Source organism: Anas platyrhynchos, chromosome 3, assembly GCF_047663525.1.
Source record: "Anas platyrhynchos isolate ZD024472 breed Pekin duck chromosome 3, IASCAAS_PekinDuck_T2T, whole genome shotgun sequence".
NCBI classification, from domain to species: Eukaryota; Metazoa; Chordata; class Aves; order Anseriformes; family Anatidae; genus Anas; species Anas platyrhynchos.
Window position 1 is genome coordinate 24,529,588 of NC_092589.1, and position 24,508 is coordinate 24,554,095.

The following is a 24,508-nucleotide window of genomic DNA, read 5'->3' on the forward strand; positions in this document are numbered from 1 at the left end:
GTATGTATTAAACAGGTATGAAGAACAAATCATCCCAAAATGATTAAGATGCTTTCCTCAAGGTTGTTTTCTATCTTAGTCTCTAAAGCAGACTCTTTGGGACAGATATTTTCTTGCTTTTTTAATAACAATTTGCTCTGCACTTGGATCAACTAGTCCAAACTTTGGTTTGCTTTTCTGAGCTTATAGAAATCCCTGGTACATTTATACAGAAGTCCTTTTGGAAAGGGCATAGTATACAAAGATGAGTATCTTCTGACAAACGGGGTGATCTTCCTCTTGAAGCTCATCAGCTTTCAGTACCTGGTTGGGCCCTGAGTTCTGCAGGGAAGGTGAGTTACCTGATGTGATGTTGCTCAGATTAAAGTAGGATCTAACTGGTGACTGTTAAATATTGTAGACTAAACAAGTCTGTTCTGTTAAATAAGATTTAAAATTGTAAAAAATGATTCAGGTTTTAATACTTAAAACACTGCTATATATAGGTTCAATGGCAGAGTAATAAACAGACTTGTTAGCTTTATTAAAATGAGCAGTGCCCATGCCCTGGGACTGGTACGCAGCCCAATTAAGTGAGCTGGAAGGGAGAGAGTTGCAGAGGGACCGAACCTCTCCTAGCTGCTGAGCTGCTTTGCAGCTGTTGCTGCACCACAAGGCTGCCAGAAGTCTTCAGCAGCTGCTGTATGCCTGTCTGTCTGGATTTGGAGGTGGGTTACTGGTGGTGACTTTGTGCAGCTGTGGCGTATACCCAGCTGGCATATACCCAGCCATTCTGGCTTGCCAGAGTATAAAAAGCTCTCCACAGTTTTACTCTGTAATGACCAAAAGTTATTAGTCGTCTCTTAGTTCCCATACCCCCATTTCCTGTGCAGAAGACCAGGCTCAGCCCTGTTGCTTCAGAGTCCTGGAGTATTTCATGTTCCTCAAACCCTAGCTATGGAAAGAAACAATACTCATAAATATATTTCAGCAACTAATCCCCTTCTGATTCCTTATTTTTTATGTGAAGAGAGGTAATGTGATATGACAGTTTTGTCTAATCATTAGAGCCAAATACTGTTTTGACAAATCTCCTAGAAACAGAGCATGTATAATGCATTTTAAATGGGTAGTCTGTAGTCACAGGAAAAAGCAATGTATTGTAAGCGAATTGGTGACATACATCATAGACACTGTAGGAGAAGTAATCAAATTGAAGCCTGATCTTGAATTCAATCTTTAAATAGCTATCTAACCATACTCACTTGAATGTAAATCCCAAGAGGTATCATTGGGTTTGAAAAGTCTGCTGGTACGTCATTGTAGATACCCAGTCAAAACTGGACATCTTCAATATAAAAATGGAGTTTGTCAAATGGCATCATATGGAAAAATAAGATTTCTTGGTTTGTAATACAATTGGAATGCAATTTCTTGTATACCCTGCACTCTTCCAAAGTATTTTTTTTTTTGAGTAGAGAATTGATCTGGAGGGTGTACAAGTGTAGTTCTGTACTGACAAGAATGTAGCTCAGGACTGTTTGGCTCCAGGGAATCTGTCTGCTACAGAAAACACCAAATCAGGTTTTTAAGATACATTCCAACATCCTTCGTTGTAATATTAAGAGGAATAGATAGCATTAGAAAAAGCATGTAGAAAAACGTTACACGGATGTTTCATATTTTAGACTTGTCTCAAGGTTTCCAACGTTGAAAAGCAGATTAAAAATGTCTCAAACATGTCTCAAACTTTAGTTAGCAGCTTTGGAACTGATGTGACTTGTGTACGATAGGCAGTAATTGGGGTTTAGTCTAAACAGTGTGAAATCAGAGAGTCCCAGAGAAATCTGACATCTTCTAAAGGTATGAAGGCTAATGCAGTGAAAGGTCTGGTTCTCAATTTATCTGAATGTATGAGAAATTCCCAGGCTCACATCTGTTTGCCAAAAGACAGCAAGAAAAGATTGACTTCACATTGCATGAGTTGTGTTTGGGTAACCTTCTGAAAGGCAAGCGGTCTAGTGAGCAAACATTGAGTTTGTGCTCAAATAACATTTTCTCTTGCCTTGTCTGTCAGGCCTTCATTAGCGTGTCAGAAAAGCTCACATCAAATAAAACCTTCTCTATGGGCTCCAGCAATATTCATTTACTCAAAACACTTGGATCTTTTTTTTGTGAAGGAAAAAACTTCAGCGCTTATTTCACTTTCCTAATGAGGAGAGGTGAAGGTGTGATAGAGGTTGTGTACAAAAGGAGAGGGAGCTTTTTTATGTTATTTAAAGGTTTAGGCAATTCCTTTTGAAAATCCTTTGGAAAAAAATCAATATGTTTGTAGATGTTTCTCACCTTTTACGAAGCAAAGGAACAGTACACTAGGTTAAAATTTCAATAGGTGGGAGAAATACTTCAGAACTGCAATAACCAAATTTGCTCTTAAATTAATAAGTACCTTTCTATATTCATTGGCTGAGTAACTTTCTGCTATCTTGGTGTTTATGAATTAGCAATACTTTTGCAGTTGTGATAAATACTAATGTTACACTTTTAGTTTCCGTGAGACAACTGCAAAACTATGATCCCTATGTTAAAAGCAATTTATACCTTTTTTTAAAAAAAATAAAAAAAATCATTTTAATTCCAATACCTTGCTGTTCCCTGAACTAAGAACATGAATCTGAAAAAGCAACCTTTCTGTTGTTACTGCTATTTCTATTTTAACTGGAAAAACATTTTATGGACTACAGCTGTATGGATTCTCCCAAACGATGGGAAAAATGCAGTGCTTCATTATTTGATTACAGACAAGTTAATGTAGTAATTACTGTAACAACATTGGCAAAGTGCATTTCTCCTGTCACTTGGGAAAATTTATATTGTGATAGTGACTTTCACTGCAATGCCAAGATGGTGCTTGTAATTTAAATACTGGTGTTGTGAGAGTGATGGAATTAGTACTACTTCTTATGTCACATGTGTATTTTACGTTCAGATAAAGTATCCTGTTAGTTTTTCCCTCCGTGGTCAGTCTGGCCTATTTTACAAGTGACATTCTGCATGTGTGCACTTACGTAAGGTACACTTCAGTGCAGTTCGTAGTGGAAAAGGTACACCTGTGGGAAAGGAATGTGGATGAGAAAATGGAACTGTGTAAACATGTTTATGCAGCTGCATTTTAGTGCAACTTATTAGAGCTCTCTTTATGGGATAAAACTGTACAACTGAAGACAAGCTATTAAAAATTTCTCAGAAACATTGTAAGTTTTTAGATAAATCAGAAAATATGCATCTCCAATTCTGCTTCCAGATGTGGTTGTACTTCTTGAACAAGATGTCTTCATAGTAGTATCTGGAAACTTTCAGATGGTAGTACAATTAGCTTGTGAACTTTCCATATTAAAGCATTTTGCAGAGTATTAAATCTGTCATGATTAATACACAACTCTTTGTGGTGTAAATAAATGGCCTAAATGCTCACGTCAGTGTAGGGGACTTACAAACTTACTAGCTTCTGAAGATCGTGTGATATGGGACTTTAGTTATTTTGGAGCCTCAGATACACATTTCAATTCAGAGCAAGTGTGGTGATTTGGAAACATGCAAAGTAAAAGACTTGCCTCTGTTAGATCTTCACTGAAAAATAATTTAATTCATGTTAGTATTTCTAGTCTGTAAGTAGACAGAACTAGACGGTTTTACATCTCATAAACTTCAGCTGTAACATGACATTGTGAATACTTTTTTCATTTAGATACTGAGTTTTAAGAAATACTGCTAGCGAGTCTAATTTTTTTTTTTTTTTTTAGTGGGGGGTGGAAAGCCTGGAAAATGTCACCATTCTACTTTAGGAACATTTTAAAAAATCGATAAAAAATACTTAAGAATCCCACTTTGTTTACAATATCATATTGGACTGACGTTTTAATTACACAAGGGACTGAGATGATATTGTCCTAAGAGCTTTATGGACAATGAAACTCACTCTTTGCCCCCAGAAATTTACTTCTGTGCTTTGACTTTCAGTGTTATTTGAGATGATGTGACCTTAAGCATCCAGTTTCCAGAACATTGAAAGGATGTGTTGGTATCTGTCTCATAGAATGAAGTCTGTAGAGTTTAAATCTCCCAATTACAAGTCAGAAGTTTTGATATCTTGAAAGTGTAAAAACATCCAAGAACGAACACACACACACACACACAGTTACAAGTCAGAAGTTCTTTGTTTATCTTGAAAGCTTAAAAACACCCAAGAACCACCCCCCACACCCCAGCAATAGCATCTGACATTTCCTCTTGTCCCCTTTGGGTTCAAAGCTTTTCGCTGTCTACACTCGCTTCCTCCTCAGCCTTTCTTAAGCATATCAATTATGGAAGAGTGATGAACTCAGGGATGAGTGGAAACTGGAGAAGGACGGACAATTTACTTCACGTCATCTATTGATCAGACAGTATTTCATCCTTGTGGAATTACCAGTCAGAAGGGAAGGCTCAGTACTTAAAGCTTCAGCTATAGGGATATGATGATACTGAATCCACTTTGCTTATGTTGCAACCTATATTTATATCAAAGCTTATCTCCTCTGCCCCCTGAGGAAAAATAAAATGTATAGAACAATGCCAGCATAAGAGGAAGTGAGCTCTTATACTTAGATACTTAGTACTTTGAATTTCATCCCCTTCATCCTGTATATTCCTGTATCTCAAACAAAGAAACCCACAGATTTAAGTACTTTCTTCACTTGTCTGCTTTTTCTCTTTAAAATACTCTTTCTGTCTGTGGATGGGTAGCACAGATGGTGAGTTAGCTCCGCTGTGTGTTCACAATGCCAGTTTTGAGTCTCCATCGCAGGAATACTGTCTGAACACAGTTATTTCTTTTGTTTGTTTGTTTTTAGGCTCAGTTTAGGTCTAGAAGCCATCGCACTTGTCTGAGACTGCAGCCCTACAAGTCAGTTTCTTTGCCACATAATTGGTTGACGTAAGAGCATTTGGGAGCACTGTGTAGGCAGTTGGGTATCTCTGTAAAATTGTATGGTATGACGGGGCCAGAGCTGATCTAGTAATCTCTGATGGGTTAAGCTGCCACAGACTGATCATCTTCCTGAGTACTGTGCTCCTAGCATGTCCCCTAGGTAGTGCTGTAATCTGGAAGTTCCCAATGGGTGCCTCTGAATAATTAAGGTAGCTGATGCTGTTTCAGTATTACCTCAAATGTTGCACAAAAACATACTTTAGTGTGAAAAGAATAGGGTTTTACTATGAAAAGTATAGGGTTGGCTCTATAATGTCTTTCCCAAAGGTGTTGATTGTTTTAAATGCTGTTTGGTAAGCTGCTGCCTGCAGTGCCAGACCATAGCAGCTGAGGTGCAATAGCGAATATTTTGTCCAAGAAAAATCGCTAGTCAGGAAATTCTGTAAATGGATAAGAATTGTAATAAAAAAATCATTGTAGCTGTAATAAAATGCTTGTGGAGTGCATGTACCACATACAGAACTAGTGCTGTCATTTTAACCTCTAATTAGCTCTTCTATTCCATTATTCCCTCCAATTTATTAGCAATTCAGCAGAATTTCTGCAGCACCTGTGGTGCCCTGTCTGGCCTTCAAGGATTTCAAAAGCCTCTGAGATTTTTCCCTGAGCACTTGCGTAATCCAGCATCAATTTGTCCCCAGAGCACCCAGAAAAAGCCACCAGCTCTCCTATTAAAGTTTAACATTGTCGAAGTCCTTCAGCCTCTTCTGAATCTCTCTAAAAGAGCCTGCTGTGACAATACACATCTGTGATTAATGTCATGTTAAGCTCGGAGGCATGTGAAGATACCCAGCCAAGAGAAGGTGCAGGGAACAGCTGAGGCTTCAGTGTTGGAAAAATGGTAGCTCAGTAGCAGCTCTTGCTTGTGGGCAGCCCAAGCTAGCAGGAGGGGATGGTGCCTGTTGGCCTTGCCTGATGTCTTCAGGAAAGAATTGTGTGATCAAGACTGCCAGCTCCTTGTAGCTTGTTTGAATAGAAGAGTGATCAGACTTCCTACCCTGCGACACAGGCTCAGCCATGCTTTGTAAATACAAGTCTAAGCTAGAATTCACTTTAGGCTTATCTTTTTATATATTACACAATATATTATATTTATATATATATATATGTATATATTATACTATAATTCAGTTGACACTAATGTGGATATCCTCATAACAGTATTTTAATTTTTGAAGGATGTACGTAGAATTCTGGGATCTACATTATTATTTTCATTAGTATTTGATTTTATACTGAAGTTAAGCATACAATGAAAAACATTACTTTAAATCATATTTTTTAACGGATCCGTATGGCAAATTATAAGAGATGATTAGATTGATAAGAGATTGGAATGATAACATTGTAAGAGATTATATAAGACTTATACCATCTTGAAGATTAATTCAGTCAAAGTTCTTGTTCATTTTCTTATTTGTGCATGGTGAGGAGTTAAAAATTCATTGTATTTGATAGAAGCTGTTGCTTGTAAAATGTCTTGACAGATACCTAGATAGGTAAGAACTTCCTGGTGGGTTGAGGAGCATTATGTTGACTTAAAGCAAGACCGAATTAGTATTGCAGACGACGTGTAGATTCTATGCATCCATGCATTTCCAGATGGTGGATGGCACGGTGTTACTCATTTATCTTCTCTGGGCCTCCTCAGATCAAATCTGACATCCGTGATCTGTCTTTAATCATCCGAAGTTCTTCCATCCTTTCCACCTCCCCTGTTTTTTTCCTCTGCCTGTGTTCCACATGGTGCAGAGCTTGCTTTTATTTCCTGATTGTTCATTGGCAAGTGATGAAGTAAGCACTCGATGTCACTGGAGATGCACAGAGGGACACGCAGCAACATTAACGTAGCACAGAAGTGGATGATGAAGGGTGTATGGTGATGCCAAAAATTGGGAGTGTGCCGGCAGGCGTTAAACAAGGTTCTGGGGGCACAGTGTAATATATGGGGAAAAGATTTCTTCTTGTAACCACTCACAGTGTTGAGTTTGCCTTTCAGATGCTGTAAAGCCAATAATTGACTAGGTCTGTAACTCAAATATATGATAAAGTATTCAAATCCAGTTCGTACAGGAAACATTTTATTAAGCATAACCTATGAACATGCATCATATTTTCACTTTACTATCATCCTGGGGAACAAAGTGCTTGCAGAAAGTTGATGAGCCAAGATATACTAATGCTATTTTGTGTAGTACATAAAATATTTAGAACTTTAATAGATTGTGATCCTGTGGATTTCTGGAGTACTCTTCCAGATATTGAGGCAGTGAGAAAATGTTAATGAGCCTTTTGTAACTTCTTCGAGGTAGTTAGCAATTAGGCATGACACAGTATCAGCAGTGAACTGATATACAGTAATATTTGCATAATTAAGAACTTCATTAATATAGATTTGAAAAAAATGTAGAAGTTTGACTTTGGAGAAGTAGTTTTGTCCAGTAGATAATTCTTGTGATACTTCTAAGCAATTATTATATATTTCAGATATTCAGAAAGTAAATACAGTTCTGTAGTCCTACTTCCATTTTGACCTGATTTCAAGCTATGTCTTTCAGTATTGGGTATTTCATTTAATAAATATGAATTCCTTGTACAGACAGTCCTGCATCATTAGCACTGAGTGACTCTACACTGGTGGAAAGTAAGTTTTCTATGGGAGAATCCATTAACGTCAGAAAAAATGCTCTCTATACAATCCCGATGGGGTGTGGGGGGTGGAGAAAGGTCAGCTGATGCCAGTAAAATTATTTTTGAAGGCGAGAAGGGCAAGCAACATTGAAGGCAATTTTGTTAGGGGGAAAAAACAAAACAGTAGGGAAGCAGAGCAGTCTTTCACCACCTGTTTAAGACTGGATCCAATGAGCCGGAGGGACCTGTCTCGTGTCAGAATTGGACCAGAGCTACTGAGGTCACTGTGAGGGAAACTGAGTCCCCATGTTTCTTTCAGGAAGATTTTTTGATGGGCGGCTGGGTTGTAAGATCTGCATCAGGAGGATGCCAGTTCTGAGGTTTGCTTCAGAGATACCCAGAGCTGAGGAAAAAATGGGAGCTGCCTGGCACCATCTGAGGCTTTGCAGCCGATAGGAGCGTACCCTGGTAGAGCAGGTTGCAGCCTGCCCCTGGCATTTCCCCTAGCACTGTTTTTAGAAGCTCCCGGTGCTACAGCTCTGTGCGTCCAGTGCCACGCTGAGCTCCTTCCACACGCCACACGCTGCTTCCTACATTTGGGCATGGCAGCGGGGGCTCCAAAACACCACCAAACCTATCTGAGGAGGACGCGGAGGGCCGAGGCCAGCCCAGAACCCGCTTTAACGAAGTTACAGCGGGCGCAGCTCCCGCTCCCCTGCCTGCTGCCTGCCGAGGGCCGGGCGGGGCGGAGGCCGCGGCTCCGGGCAGGCCCCGCCGGGCCCAACGCCGCCTCCCGGGGCGGGCAGGGGGGAGCCGGCGGCCGCGGGGAGGCCTCGCCCCGCGGGGGGCCCGGCCCCGGCTCCGGCTCCGCCCCGGCCCCGGCCCGGCCCCTCAGCGCCGCGGCGGCCGCCGGCTGCTCGCTGCCCGCCCCGGGCCGCGCTCTGCTCTGCTCCGCTCCGCTCGGCTCCGCTCCCCGCCCGGCCGCCTCAGCCTCCCCGGCGGTAAGTGCGGGCGTGAGGGGCCGGGCGGGGAGCGGGGGGGGGCGCGGGTGCAGCTCGCCATTGTGCTCTGTCCCTCATAGCCCCCTGCGCTGTGAGGGACAGACAGGGACCCGTGCCTGCGCTGAAGTAAAACCGAGGCAGCCGTGCGAAGCCAACCGCGGCCGGGCTGGGCGTGCAGGGCCGCCGAGCCGCGTTGTGCGGCCAGGTGTGCCGCCGGCCATGGGCCTCGGCTCTCCGGGCAGCGCATGGGAGCCCCCCCGTGCTGCCGGCAGGTGCGGGTTAGCGCTGGTGGCAGCCCTGACGGGTGCTCCTGCACAGCTTGCAACCAGGAGAACAAAAGCCCTGTTTCTAAATAGACGGCCAGGAGTTTTCTTAAGCTAGTGCAGAATGGCACAGCCTGCTCAGGGGGTGACAGCGTGCAGCCCCGGCTGTGCCCGAAGAGCGTTTCTGGCTGTCTCCGCTGTGCCATCCTATAGTATCCTGAATGGTAATCCCACAGCAAGAGGAGTTACAAATAAAAAAAGGTTTTCAATACAGCTGATACCTTCTACACACAGAAGGATGCATATTTCTCCCCTCTCTTTGTAAACTGAATCAGAACTATTTTGGTTCAGAATATTTGCAGCTACAGAAACTTAAATATCTTTCACGTGGTAATGGCAAGTCAGTAAATCAAGTAAGTAAGATTTAGTGTGATGAGAGCCTACCAGTTGTAACCAATGTTTGGGGTTTTTTAACAGATTTCCGTGCTCTTAAACCGTGCTGAGGTATACCTGCCTTCCAGAGCTGTGCATTCCTTTCTTACTGTGTTTTGCTCTAAGCACGTCTGTCTGTAGCTCTCTCTTTCCCTTTCCAAAATTCTGATTACGTATGTGGAGCTTTCTTCTTTTCATTTTCTTAATACCTTTTTCCATTTTCCCTGTGCATATATATTTACGAGTTTTTAAATGAAACTTAAAGGTTGCACAAAACTTGTGGAAGAGAATTTTCATGGCTCCTTGTTACTTCTACTGATAGCTGAATTATCTTCACGATGAACTCTGACTTTAGAACGACTTTGTAGTTAAAGCGCTGCAATTGATTATTTTTTTTTACACACAGCTTGGCAAATGATTTCTGTAAATATTGTTTTACTGTTTGTGCCAGGAAAAGTAACTTCAGCTTAAAAGCAAAGTGTATTTCTGAAGTCCTTGCAAAATCTTTCCCACCCTCGGCAGTCTTTTCCAGCTCCCTCCCCCACAGCTGGTGGGGGGGTCATGCTGTGTGCCAGCTCGGCAACACTGATTCACCGGTGCCCATCTGCAGCGTGAGCTGTGGTGCTGGCATGGGGACATCTGGAAACTCCCTGTCACGGGAATTGCAATTCCTGAGCCAGCCTGCGATGCAGGAAATGAAATCTTGGTGTCTCAGGTTCAAGACGGGATGGCTTCTTAGCAGGTCAAGCTGTCGGGAGGAATGGAAGAATTAACTTTTTTTTTTTTTTGAATCACTGGGTTTCAAAACCTAGTCAAAATGAAAATGGAGGAGGAGAAATTTCCATTCTGCAAATCTCTTCTGCTTCACAACTGTATTCTAACTACTGCTGCATGGCAAAAATGCTTAGGTGGTTGAAAATCTGCTTAACAGGGAGACATTGAGAAAATCTATATTTATAGACTGCTCAGCAAATAAACTGACCGTAGTTGCATTTCTCAAAAGTGGGAAGTGCATTGTATCGATCCTCAAAGTGAAGTAGATTTGTTAGTAAGTATATTACATAAACCTGCGTGGTGAGGTTTAGAGATTGTTCCAGAAGATAAAAACACTTACATATGTGTGTATATATAAAATATGCTTTAAATTCCTGAAAACGAAGTGGAAAGGACAGAGAGTGCTTGTTTTCTAGTAAGTGTCTGTATTTTGTATAGCGACAGCTTTTCAGGAAGACACAGTGGTTAACAGCTGAAATAGAAAAGCAGGAGGCAGGGTATTGAGAGAAACCAAGCACCACATATGAATGCATAGGAGTAAGAGCTGGAGAATTTGAAAAATGTCTAGCTGAGAGCCAAACTGGAGATCAACAACCATAAAACATTAAAAAGCTGTTTGTCTTGCTAAAGAACACTGCGGTGATAGATAACTAGACGTCTCCCATAAAAACCAATATCAAACACCAGGCACCACCTGTTACTTCTGGGAACGCTGAGAAAAAGCAAAGCTGCGAGGAATGCTGGTGAAGTGAAGGAGGAGAAAACCCTCCTTCGGGTGGCTGTGCACTGACTGGCACAGAACCCAGTCTGGAGAGGGTTTACACTGGGACTGCACAACCCATTTGCCACATGAAAAAACTTGTAGCTGCTTAAGGGACTGCAAGCCCGTTATAATATTTCATCTGGAAGGAGACTTAATGGGTAGCAGTGGGATTGTTAAACGTTGCTTATTTCGAGAACGCACTGCTTCTGGAGTGAAACTGCTTCAGATGAACTTTTGACATGAAAAGACTCCTGCCCCCCGGCTTCCCTCCAGACATAAGCTCACGTCAGAACCGTTGTGCTTTGTGGCTGACAGGGCTGGAAGGGCCAGAAAACCCAGACCAGTTTGGTGGGCTAGGTGGCATGCTGCTGGGTAGAGCCGCAAGGCTTTTGATAACTTTAAAAAGAGATTTGAGTTGTGTCTTACCTTAAATGAAAAGAAAATAGTCTTATAGTCGGTTTTATTTTGGTGCAAGATGCAGAGTTTTAGATTACGTATCTTAAGTGGTTAAAAATACCAAAAATACAGCAGTGAACTTTTTTCATCTTCTAACAATCTATACATTATCTATACTAATATGCTAGGCTATACTAAATTTCCACTACATCATTCCTTCTTGAACTTGCACTTCTGTCATTCTCAATTGCAGGCATTATGAGGCCAGATGGGATTTGTTGAACCAATGTTTTTTTAAGTCTTTAAAGTGAAGAAAAAATCTTTCAGTTGAAGCCAAAGGAACAGGTGAACTTAATCCAAGTCTCAAATGAACACGCTAGTTAGGGAACACCAAATCCTACATAGTTCAGCATGGTACAGCATTACTTTATTTCCTGAAGGGCTCACAATACAGATGGCAGATGTAGGCTGTGTTCGTTGTTAGCTCTACAAATAATAGAGGGATTACTCCATAAAACTGTCACTATGTCACATTGCCTCTGCAGACTGTGGTACTTTCCAGATATGACACTCTTCCAAACTTACTGCTGAAGTGCTTTCTTAGCAGTTACTGTTATCAAGCATCCAGTAGTAGTGGGTAATTCTGCTTTTCTTTCCCTAGCAGTCCAGCTGGTATAATTTCTCAATACACATTTGTGTTTAAAATAATGTGTGTCCAGCTGGAGAGGTGAAGAGAAGGGTGGATAACCAAGTATAGTATACTAAACATCAAGGTTTATGCTTTTTTCTAATTGAACGTATTCTTCTGTTAAGTAGGGCTGTATATATTAAAACCGATGTTATATCCACAATGTATCCACAACCCTCATTCTCAGAGACTGTTTTAAAGTACTCTTGCTCCATTTTTTTTCCTCCCTGGATGCAGAGGTTTGTTTTCCCAAGTCTACATGTTAATAAATTCTTATTTTACATAGTGCATTTAACTTCCCTATCTGTGCATCCTCTAAAGGCGAGATTCTCAGTTACCTGTTTCCTTGGGCCATTCCGTTTCACAGTAAACTTCCCAGTCATTGCAGCTGGGGTAGCGGAGACAAAACGCAGCAGAGATACAACAACTGCTGGTGAAATTTTGGTGCCAGTGGAGCAGCACACTTGTATAAAGCATGACACAGGGAATATCACAGGACATAATTTATAGTACCTTCAAATGGGCAAGACGAATTGAGATAACACTGGACTTGTCAAGTAACATCAGCCATCTTACATTTCGTTTAAAAAAAAAAGCAGAGCACACAATGTTACCAAAGCAAATGAAAACAAGCGGTTCAACCGATTTTTGGCGATTAGTTTTAGCAACAATTCTTCTAAGCTCTGTTGGAATAAAACACCTAATCATGGGACTGCCTTAAGCATGCAAAGTAGTTTTGCTGACTTTAAGAGAACATGGAAAGAGGCTCAGGGTGAGCAGATACTTCCACGTCTTGATCAGACTCGATGAAAATGGGTAGAGCTCAAGCGCTTTTCAATGCTTCTGAAGGAAGAATCAGTTTAACCTGTTATTTTTTTTATAGCTTGAAATAGTTCATGGATGATCTGTTCACCAGGGGAACAAAGGCAGAGTTATATCGCTCATGTTGTACTGCTGATGGTGATTTCTGGCATTTCTTGGAATTTACTAGTATCTGTAGTTATATTTTCTGAAAATTGAGTTTAAACTGAAAAAGATGCAGGTAGATATTACATCCACTGAAAATAAGACATTTTATTTTTCATCACATTAAATGCAGGCTGTGGCGCTGTCTGAAACTAAAGTCATAATCCCTGCGTTGGTGTTCAGCAGCACAGACACTGCGAATGTCTCTGCACAGAGAGCACCAGCTCCCAAGGGTGTGAGTTGTAACACTTGCATCTCCGTGCTGCAGGCACACCTCGTAAAGTGATTCCTTCATAAAGTGATTCGAAACAGCCACTAAAAATTATGCAGTGTTATCTCAGTTGCTGCGTGCACAGATGTCCTGGGTTTAAAGCAAAAAGAATGTGGTCTTTCATCTCCAAGGACTCAGTATCTGCAGGATCTCCATACCTGATTTTCAATTACAATAATAGCCTGCAGAGCTGTAGCTTTCAGCAGTTTCCAGCAGTCTCAAATAATGATATTTAGTCCAACTAACATAGAAAAAGAAATGCGACAACACCAGCATGCAATGAATCTGTTACACGAGCGAATGAAAACAATCAGGCAGAAATTCCTAAAATGCTGCCAGCCGACTCAATGGGAGCTTTCTCTGCCTCGCTGTCCCTCTGTCTTGCTCTCGTCCACTCCAGCAGCCTTTGAAGCTGCCTCCAGTTTGCGACAAAACTTGACTGTTCAAACACAGCACCATTTCACATGACTAATGCATCTCTTCAGGCTGAACCAAACTTTAGCCAAGCACTTGAATTTACTCTCTGTGCTCTGTGAAAAGTCTTCAATGGGCTTGACTCACTTGGCCCCGGGAGGGGGTATCGGGCAGGAATGTGTGGAATTGGACTCGGGAAAAATCACCTTGTTTAGCACATATTCTCCTGCTCTGACTGCTTATCTAAATGAAAGTGACTTCCCAGGGAATCTGACTCCGCACATGATCTAGAACAAATAGCGCGGGATTAATTTTTGTTTCAGCAGCGAAGGATTTAGTTATGTCTCAGGGAGATCCTGCGCAGGGGGGCTGCTGGGGGCAGCATTCCTCTGTGCAGAGCGCTTTCTGCTCAGAATTAGCATTCAGGCAATTAAATAGCTCAGCTGGCTGGGAAGGCTTAGCTCTGAGCGCTCGGAAAAGGTAACAGAGAAGAAAATGAGTTAGAAACTTTCTCGCTTATCTGTCTTAACCTTTGTGTTGTGTCTCTCTGCAAAGTTCAGCCTCTGTAATGCAAGCCTTGTAATTTCAACTTGGAATGTTGCTGTTTGAATTCTGTACTGGAAGGTTAATGTGACTAGCCAAAATAGTTATAATGAGCTGATCCTAATTTTTAAGCAAATGTTGGGTTGTTAGTGTAAATAGCATATAATTAGTTTGTCCTTCATTCTTCTTTCTCCTTACTCCTCCTTCCTTCCCCTTCAAGAAAGCCATGTAACTTGGGAAACAAATTCTTACCCTAGATAAGTGTGATGTTTGAACTTTCTTGTTATTTATCAAAATCATCTCTAGCTTATTTCCAAATCTTAGTAAAATACAACTGGAGATAACATGGGGAAATTATCTATTGTCAGTTTTGAGTTTGAGACAAGCTCCTTCAAAATCAATAGTTTCCTTCTCCAAAACTAATAGTTTTCACTTATTTATGTTTTCCTCAACAAACAAACAAAAAAACTTTAGAACAAAATCTTTAATATCCTTTATTTTCAGCACAGTGCATTTCTTGATTGCTTATAGAATACGTCACTTGTAAGGAGCAGCTTCTCAATCCGCCATAAATGAATGCTAGGATTTTTATTTTTTAAGCTTAGGAAAAGCGTGTTGTCATATTATATATTTTTATTATTTGTAGTAGTTCATTTTGAACTTTTGCTAAAGAGGTAGTCTACCACCCAGCAATTTTGACAGATGCTTGATTTATTTAAATAAGGATTTTTCAAAGAACATCTTCAAAGATATGAACATGCCCGGTTTTCAGCAGAAATGGGAGGATAAGAAGGAAAGCTACCAAAGCCACACATTAGTGGTGATTAAACAGTTTATACTGTGTGGTCCTCTCTCCTGCTGGCTTTCAAAGCACACAGGCAAAGCTGCAGTGCGAAGTTGTGGATCATTAGGCAGTTTATACGGAAGTCTGCTTTCATAAATAGTGGCCATTACTTAGTCTTACACAAAATGATCTTGTTCCCCTGCTTCTCAGCCATTACTTGTTGGCTGTGACCCAGAGACTGTCATTTGACTTGCGTTTTGCTTTAATTACTTAATGTAACTTTTAGTTGAACAAGAATGTCCTTCAAAACCTTCCTGATGACATGTGACCGTTGCCCTGTGTTAAGAGAGATGAGAAGAGCATTACTAATTTAAAGCTAAAGCTATTTCTGAGCGTCTGAAAACACTGCAGCTCTGTAAGCTTTATTTTTGTTTCTTCAGGAACATCTCCTATCCATCAAGAACTTGGAGCATGGCAATGAGTGATGTCAGCGAGTCGGTGATTCTGAGCAATGGCAGCATCTTGTCAAATGCTTCTGGCCCAGGCATCATTGCAGCTAATGATGGAGACGTTGCTGTCCAACAGCTCTCTTCCAAGGAAACACCAAGAACAAAAGCAAGTCCAAACGGCTGCCTGCAACTCAACGGTACAATCAAACCCTCCTTCCTGCCTTTAGACAACCAAAGAACTCAGCAGATGTTGTCGCAATGCTGCCACCCATGCCCATACCATCACTCTTTAAGTAGCCATAATAACAAGCAAGAATGTCATTCGGTGGTTGGCAGCTCAGCATCATCTCCTATGACTTCGTGCTGCATGCAGCCACACACTGAGTACTCAGCATCTATTTGCCAAAAACACCCACCCATATATCAACCTGCCTGCTGTCTTCAGCCCTCCCCATCCTTCTGCCTTCACCATCAGTGGCCTGACCATTTTCAGCATCAGCCCGTGCAGCAACACATAGCCAGGATAAGGTAAGCAGATTGCAGGTTTGTGATTGTTTTTAGTTCTTTGGGTGGGTAGCTGTTTCCATAAATATGTCATTTTCTTAAGAACAAACAAACAAAAAAAAACACATCAGAAAAGGAAGATGAACAAAATTTTTTCTCTAGTGTTTTTACAAGCTAATCTTTTATTTGTTAACAGCATGTTTTTTTTTGGAAGTATCCAAGTCAGGAAAATAATTTTGTTTTGCTACATGGATATTACTGAAATGAATGAGTTCTTTCTGGAAAAAAAAAAAAAAAAGCTGTTTTTAATTCTTGGGGATTGTTTGGAAGCCCTTTAACTCTTTTCGAAGACACAATAAACACCTGCGTTATGTGAAATGAACTAATGCAGAGATAGCTAAGACAGCACGGAAAGAACTGGCATATCTACATTGTCTAAACAAAACCCATATTTACCTCAAAAGGTGCTTTAGAAACTATTTTCAACATCACCATTTATAAATGTATTGGCTGTTTTTTTTTTTTTTCTCTTTGTCAAATCAGCTTTCTCAGTGAGTTGCCTTCATGTGTTTTCAGCTTATCTGCTAAACTTTAAAGTTGCGCTAGGACTGAGAAACTTTGGATTGTTCCATGTTTTGAACCTTTCTGTCCTCCACTTTAGAGAAACTTGCCCCTTTCTGTTAGTTTTGGAGATCCAGTGACAGTAATCCTAGCTAGGGGGAGCAACGATCACAAGGAAAATCTGCTACAGCCTGCTGGTTCTGGGGGAGATCACTGTCAGTCCAAGAGGCAGTTTGTAAAAATCAAATTCCCTGTTGCAGTAAGATACCTCTAAGCTTTTTATGCAAGTTTATTTTTTTCTGAGTTGCACTTAAGCCAGATTGGATGATTTTTCACAGGAGCAATAAAAGCTACCCGTCTTCCTGTTGTCCAACATTTGCATCCTTGCTCTAAAACTTGGAGCTACAAGTTATTCTCAGACAGTTATATGCATTTTGCCTCAATGGAATGTATGGACTAATTTTAAACTTCTGAGAATAGTGGGACAGACTGGGACAGATATCCAATGTGGAAAATGTCAAAGTGAATAAAGCTTTTTTCCTTAAGGTAAAAGCAGATGAAAATAAGGATAATACAAAGTATAAATCAGCTTTCCCCTGCCAGTCGTTCCTCTTACAAAAGGAAAAAATCTTTATTGTTGGAACTGCTTCAATCCCCCATTCCATATGTGTTTAACTGTTAAGAAAAGTTGAAAACTTGCATATAATTCTGTATGCAGAGGTATGGAGGGAAGTTGAACTATTATTGAATCGGTCAGTTGTACTTTCTAGTGTCAAAATGGCAGCACTAATTTTGCTGTTTTTCTCATTCTGAAACAGGTCTGTTAAACTTCATCTGTATTCCATGGTCTTGAGGAAGGGAACAAATTTGATGCAGAATCTGTGTTTCTGTTTTTACTCCAGATAAGAGCACTGAAAAGTTAATTAAGATATGATAGAATAATGATTTCCATAGTATTTCAGAAATACTATGTTTTTGTTTGAGCTATTCTGATTAGGATCTTGAACCAAGATGCTTTTTTAATCTTGCACTACGTTACCATGACATACATTAGTACATAAATGTACATACGTTATTTATCATTTGATAAATGTTCGTCTTAATGTTAGCAGTCACACAGTCAAAATAAGGATAGAATCTGGCCTTTAAAGCACTTGTAGTTAGTAGTTATTAGCTATCTGCACTAGCATACTCTACATATCGCTATCAAAAGTTTGTTTATTTTCTGGAATTCCTTCTAGAACTGAATCTTGTCATCAAGAAGATGCTTGCAAGATGCAAATTAAATATTTTCATCAGTCTTCTAAATGCCACCCAGCCTATAGTTGCTGTCACCTGTTTTTAGCTCTAAACATGGTAAATAGGACTCAAGTCTCTTGCCATGCTGGGAAAACTGGACTTTCACATACATTTTACCGCCTTAAACTGGCAGTATCTACACTGATGGAAAATGCATGCATCAGTTATTAGCATGGAACCAACCACTTTTTCTCTCTGAACAGCCTACAAAGTGTGTCTGAATATTACAGCCTTCTGTTGCATTGTGAATCCAGTTTATCATGCTGTAAGACCATTGCCAATGAAAGTACGTTGGTAGATGTTAAAAAAAAAAAGGGGGGGGGGGCATTGCAACTGGATGCAGCCTTGCAGAGGAATGGCTCTATGCTCAAGAAGCAGCAGTCTTATTCATCAGTAGTTACTTTGCAGTGCTAAAGAGAAGATTAACACTGTACATGACATATTTTTAAATGATTTGTTCCACACTCTGATATTATTATATTTTGAGCCTATAATCTGCACAACATCTCCTTCTCTAGATATTTTTCCTAATTTTTCTAGGCTAACTGGAAATCATCCAGTTCTATAATATGTGCATGTTTTAACATGGTTATTTAAAATGCAGGTTCTCATATGATACATTAACTAAATTCAGAATGCAGTCAAACTAGCTTTCATTTTGGTCCTTCATAATTTAAAAATATGCATTCGAGTATTGTTAAAGTTTTAGGTCTGGGGGGTGTGATTTGATAGAGGGGGGCGAATGCTTTCTGCAAACTATATCACTAATGCTTACAGCTCCGGGCAGGTAACCAATTATTTCAGCACGACAGGTTTTGTCAGGTTTTTAAGCCCAAGGCTTAACATTTGCTAGTGACCTAATGTTAAAGGAATGTGGGTCTGGTGTATCATTGGGGATTGTAGTATATAAAGAAGACAAATTGAAATAATGCCACGCTTGTCCTGTCCTCTTAAAGGTGACTAGATGTGGAATTTTGTAGTGTTCAGCTTTGAAGTGTAAACTAAATTAAATAGAAATGTCAACTGTGCACCATAACTTGAATGTCTAGGCAACTGGTAGTTTTTCAGATGGGTGAAAAAGGCTTGTAACATAAATTAAACAAAACATTTGTAGTGATTGGTGGTATACGATGTAAAGGTGGCAAACAACTCTAAGTCTATTATGAAAGCAGGTAAAGTAGGTAACTGTTGCCCATAATGATTCTGATTTTTAGATCTTTTTGAGGTTGAAAGATACTGAACAAAATTTTGTGTTATTTTGTGTACATTTTTAAGGTGCTATGCATTTTAACATGTTCATACCTCTTTTCCAGTAGGCAGAATATCTTGACAGCACAAACACGCCCTGTGAAATTCCAGCTGTCTGTTCATATCAGAATGTAATGGTCGAAGGGGCTCGGTTTGCTTTCTAACAAATGGTTTCTCAACTTACCAGTTGGGAACATGGTGTGATTAGTTCTTCTGTTCAGGTACTACTGGAAGACTTTTCCACCATGTCCCTTAAAAAGGCTCGTGTTGAAGTAATCCTTTATGTCTGAAAGTGCTTACGTATCAACAAATGTGTGGCCCTGGAAGGTGGGTGGTTATTGCCTCTCCTTTGCTTCCATCTGCTTCTGTAATTATCAGCAACCTTCACCGGGTAGGCAGTAGAAATAAGAAAGAGGATCCAAGCAAGGCTGTTAATCTGTTGTTACCCAAAAGAAGTGGAAAAATCATGAAGACTGATGTTTGACAACTGGAAGGACCGAGTTAGGAGTCACTAGGGAAGAGTGAAACCATGCAGCCTAGTAGCATGTTTATTGGGATGAAAGAAGGATAAAATAAATAATGAACAATTCCATATTCCAGCAGATCTAAACAGTGCAGAAATGTCTAACCAGAAAACTGTTGAGCATTCCTGGTCTTTTTCAAAATCTGTTATTTATATATGAATGTATACATGTAAATAGGGGCAGAAGAGGAAGAATGTGCAGAAATGGTTCAGTAAGTTGTCACAGATTTGTGGAAAGCATGTGGTAACAATGCTGTCTATAGCTGTTGTGTCTGCTACCCAATTAAATTGCTTCTTTCAGATTTGTATGTGCACTTTTTGATGGGAAAACACTAATTAAAAAGTAACTGTATCCTTACTAATCTTGATGATAACTCTTTTGGAATTGTGTTTTGTGATACAATTTAGAAAACTTGAATCTATGAACTCAGAGACAAAAGGTAAGGGAGAAAAGGTCACGGAGCTGTAAGAAGTGGTGATAAGGAAATGGCTCCAATCTGCCAGGGCATGTACTGCTTGCAGTTCTGCAGTATTGGACCCATAAATTCACACAAGTTCTCTTTTCTTAGAGTAGACCTGCTTTATATCATCTACCATTATTTACATTTCAGGACTATAATGTTAATGCTTTTGACTAAAGCAGATAAGTAAAGAAAACTGCTCTGTGAAACATCTGAATAATCTCTTTTAAAAAGACCATGATGAAAGGACACATGGAATGGTCTCTCCGTGACCATATAGTCATATCAAGCTAGAACATGAAAATAAAATCAGTTTGAAGCCTTACAGAATCATTAGTTTGGCTAACATTGAAAACTGGGACATTTGTGAATTGCTCCTCATCCTCCATCAGAGAATGAGGAGAATCATCAGAGAATGAGAGAAGTGGAGCTGCTCATGTAATTTCCTGTCTTCATGAACTAAAATTCTTTGAGCACCCAAAATCCTGTGAGGTGAGCAGAGCAGCACAAATAACCAGGCTGCAATTCACATCTGAATTGCTGGATTCCAAATTTTCACTTGCAAGACTGAGCAAGGCAAAAACATGGTACTGCAGAGTCAGGAAAACGGTAAAGTGTTGGTATCTTAAGATTTTCTTGCGCATCTTCCTTCCAGTTAGATTTAAGCCTTCTTTTGAACTGTTTTGACATTGCGGATTTATGTTAGGCTCTGGGATTCTGAGTTCTGCTGTATCTCAGAGGGTTGTGTGCCACACACTGTTTAAACATTACTGCAGCTACACTTCAGTACTTTTATTTTGATAATTTAAAAAGGGATGCTATGAAAATGAAAAGGCTGTGAAGTGAAGGTAGAATTACCCATTTTCTATTTTGCTTCTAGTTACTTGGCACAAATATTAGAACCAGAAAGAAATAAAAAGCTCTTTTCTTTTTTTCCTCAAAAAGCAAGGGAATATTTGCCAAATACCAATCGTTGTAACAAGACTTTGTTATGAAACAGCTCCCTGCTTGATTCCAGGAAAAGGATAATTGTTATCTGGTACATTCTGCAGGGCTCGCAGAGCTGATTATGCGTATACATGCGTATATAATAGTTTTGAATATAGTCTCTCATTTCAGCAACATTAACTGTTCATGAGAACTCCTACATAGAGATTTTGAAACAAAATGTTTTCCACCTATATAAATATTTTCTGTTTTGAAAATTCTTAGCTTCTACTATATTCAACACATTCAAGGATTCTTTTGTTTTAATTTATATGCATTACGCATAATGTATATGTATATGTTTATATATACGCATAATGTGCATTAATGTCTTCTGTATAATAAGTGTGCATGTACTGTGTTGTAGATTAATTAAAAGCTTAACTTCCTTCCCATAGGAAGATTAAATATGTATATTAAAACAAAAAATCTTCTAGGTGAGATTTTTGAAGGTTGTTTCTGAACCATTTTATCAACCTTCTTTAGCTGAAAGGCAGAAGCTGTTCCTGTTGTTTCGTTCAAGGTACACGATGTTACAAATATTGTGATTCATGCTGTAGATCGGGAATACCTGCGTTGTTAGTAAGTTGCATGGAAACACTCCAATTCTGACTTTATTCTCCTTTATTCCATGGTAAAATAGGAATTCTTTATCCCATGGTTTCCCAGAATGAAGAGGATGGAGGCAAATGTGAACCACAAATTAGGTGCTCCCTTTTGTGTCTCAGTATTAACAGCCCAGCGGCGTACCTGGATTTTAATACAGTTGATGAACGGAAAGGGAATGTATAGCAATTTGGTGCATCTTTCTGAATCCGAGTCCGACTGCAGGTTCTCTGTTGTGCAGATGTGCAGGAAGAGCTCTGCCTGTGACCAAATACATTCTTTATCTGGATTTTGCTTTCAGTTTGAGCTGTGCTTTCTCATTTTGACTTATTTTATTCAGTTTTCCTTAGCCTTAAGGTACCGTGCTCACCAATGACTTAAGAGGTTTATGGTGGTTTTGTTAATTCATTTACTATTCCCATGATGATTACTGTTCATTGTCAGTTCTGCAAACATGAAATAACTTGGTTAATATTGCACAGAGCTGAAAGCAAAAAACAACATGCAGAGAATAAAAAATGTTATTTATAATCTACTGGCAGACCACATTAATAATAACATCTGTAGGGAAAAAAATAAGTGCACTTAAAATCAAATTCATTAGGCAGTTTAAGGGATTCTTGTAGGCTTTTAGTAGTATTAATTAAGCATTAGTAATTGTCTACCAAGCATTGCTTTGAATCAAGCACTAATGCAACAGCAAAAAAAGATGCCTAAAGCTTGTGCTATGCCCCGAGTGCAGCTGAGTACCAGCTGGGCAGTGTTGTGACCTTTAGTCCCTGCCACTTACCGACTCCAGGTTCGGTGTGCTTGAAAAATGAATTTCCCGTGCCCTGCATCCCTCACCTTTCCTTGAACAATAGGGTAGCTAGTACTTAAACTAGCAATCTGCTGGGCCTTTGAACTGTAGTCTTCAGAAGGTGTAATTAGCTGGTAATGTGAGAGAAACATACAAAAAAAAAAGTCCTTCCTTTTGAATTAAATTGAGTGGAAAAACAGCATCAGCTGTGTTTCCTCTTGAAAAGGACTAGCCTGTGTGTTGAGACAACTTTTAAAACTGACCATTTATGTACACATTATATTTAGAAAAAATACAGCAGAACAGCTAAATTCAGCGGCAGTTCATTGAAGTGCTTTGCCCATGTGTAGTTGTTCTCATGCACCGTTAACTTAATACTGGGTTGTGATAAGGTTCACGTGTGAAACAAGATAATAGTCAATGAAGAACAGAAGTCTAAACTAAACATAGCCAGTTACCTCATTTTCCACATCATTAAAGAAACGAAATACTTGAGTATTCCTGTTTCTTGAAAGCTTTCAGTTTTCCTGAATGGGAGGAAATGTGCTGCATGAGGAGTGGACTTTTTCAAAGGTTTTTGTAAGCTTCCGTAATTGTCTGTAGGTCATTCTAAAATCACTTGTCCTTCCTCTTTGATGATATTTCAATGTGTTCTTCATCTCCTAGGAAGTAATAATCGATGTACATGCTTTTAAGTAATCAGTTGTGCTTGAGCAGTAAAAACAACAAACAAAAGACAAAAACAAAACAAAAAAAAAACAACACAGATGGGGGGGAGGAGGGTGTGGCAAGAGGGGGAATATACCCGAGCAATTTGACATTAATTTTGTTACTCTGGTATGAGTTTTCTGCTCAGTATATCTGTTGAATAAACAAATGTCTTGAAAAAAAGCTTTGTTCAAAGGGTATCTTTCAAGCTTCTGAGAGCAAAAATGAACCCTCTGGTGACTTGCAGTCACAAATTCTTGTAGCTGCCCAGGAAGGAAGACTGAAGCATGTACCAGTTGAAGCACGGTATACAGCAGTCTGAAGTCTCCCTGTTCCAGAGTCAAACTTATATATGCTTAACATCATTAATGCCTATAAAAACACAGGCTTCAGCCTTTGCAGAGAAATACCTTTATGAAAATAGGTGCTCTTGTACACCTCTCTCATTGTCTTTGGTATCATCTGATGGAGCCTTTTGTGTATGTATGTTGTGATTTGTTGGGTCACGTTAGTTTCCCATCTGTCAGAGAAATATAAGATGTGACCATGACCCTGCATTGCTCCATTCAACTTGGGAGTGTAATATAAACAGCTTTGAAATAGAATATTTCTCAGGAAGGAAATTTTTGCCAGTTAAACTGCTGAAAACTACTCTAGTCATCAGTTAAATCCCAGAACATATCTATTAATTTCACTGTGATTTCAAAGAAAAGAAAAAAGACTAATGGTTTTAGACTTGTGAAGGATCTTGAAATAATATTAGTCTGCACCAAATTAGCTGCTGGCTTGTTTTCAGATAATGATTCATGGTGGTATTTTACTATGCTTTTTTATTGTCTTGAATAGTTCAGAACTTTTGTTTAACTTGCCAAGCAGTACTATACGTGCCTTTATTGCTTCAGAAATTAAAGGAATATATATTTATGTATATATAGCTTCAAGTAAACGTTTTGAAGAAGAATATACTTTAAATTGTATATTAACAGTGCCATTTAGAATTGGGACAATCCATTTTAAGTATGTTTGGCAATTTTCTTTTTGGTAGACTGAGAACTCTTCAAAACTGGCTGCACTCATTGGAGAAGAGTTTCAGGGAAAGAAGAGTATAAGAAAAAATATTTTAGGGTGTATGTTATTTAGGTCCCTCATAGACTGTCAGATTTTCCTACAGAGGAGATGATTTACGTCCTGTTGAAGACAAGTGAACAAGCTGGACTCTATTAAGGAACAGAGCCAGCTTTCTTAGCAGTTGATAATATTTAGTCAGTTCTTCAAGATGAAAGAAGGAAGCAATCAGAAGTCAGTATTGCAAAAATGAGGTTCTGTAGAACCTTTACACATAGGTTTTCAGTTAACACAGGCTCCTGCAATGTATTAGTCCCTATGGAGCAGCAAAAGAAAAGGAAAAAAATAGCCAGGAACCCCAAAC

At 39.6% G+C, this 24,508-nt stretch overlaps 1 protein-coding gene across 7 annotated transcripts in view; it reads left to right on the plus strand.

Annotated features, from left to right (window-relative positions):
- The window catches only part of DISP1 (dispatched RND transporter family member 1), an 87,601-nt gene that overhangs the window by 37,102 nt on the left and 25,991 nt on the right, over positions 1-24,508 (plus strand). For 6 of the 7 annotated variants that reach the window (XM_027453077.3, XM_027453082.3, XM_027453081.3 and 3 more), the window contains one exon: positions 15,375-15,911. In XM_027453077.3, coding sequence (XP_027308878.3) covers positions 15,375-15,911 — 537 coding nt within the window. Of the gene's footprint in view, positions 1-8,483; positions 8,641-15,374; positions 15,912-24,508 lie in introns of those variants that run through there. The other variant, XM_027453083.3, reaches the window with a different exon arrangement.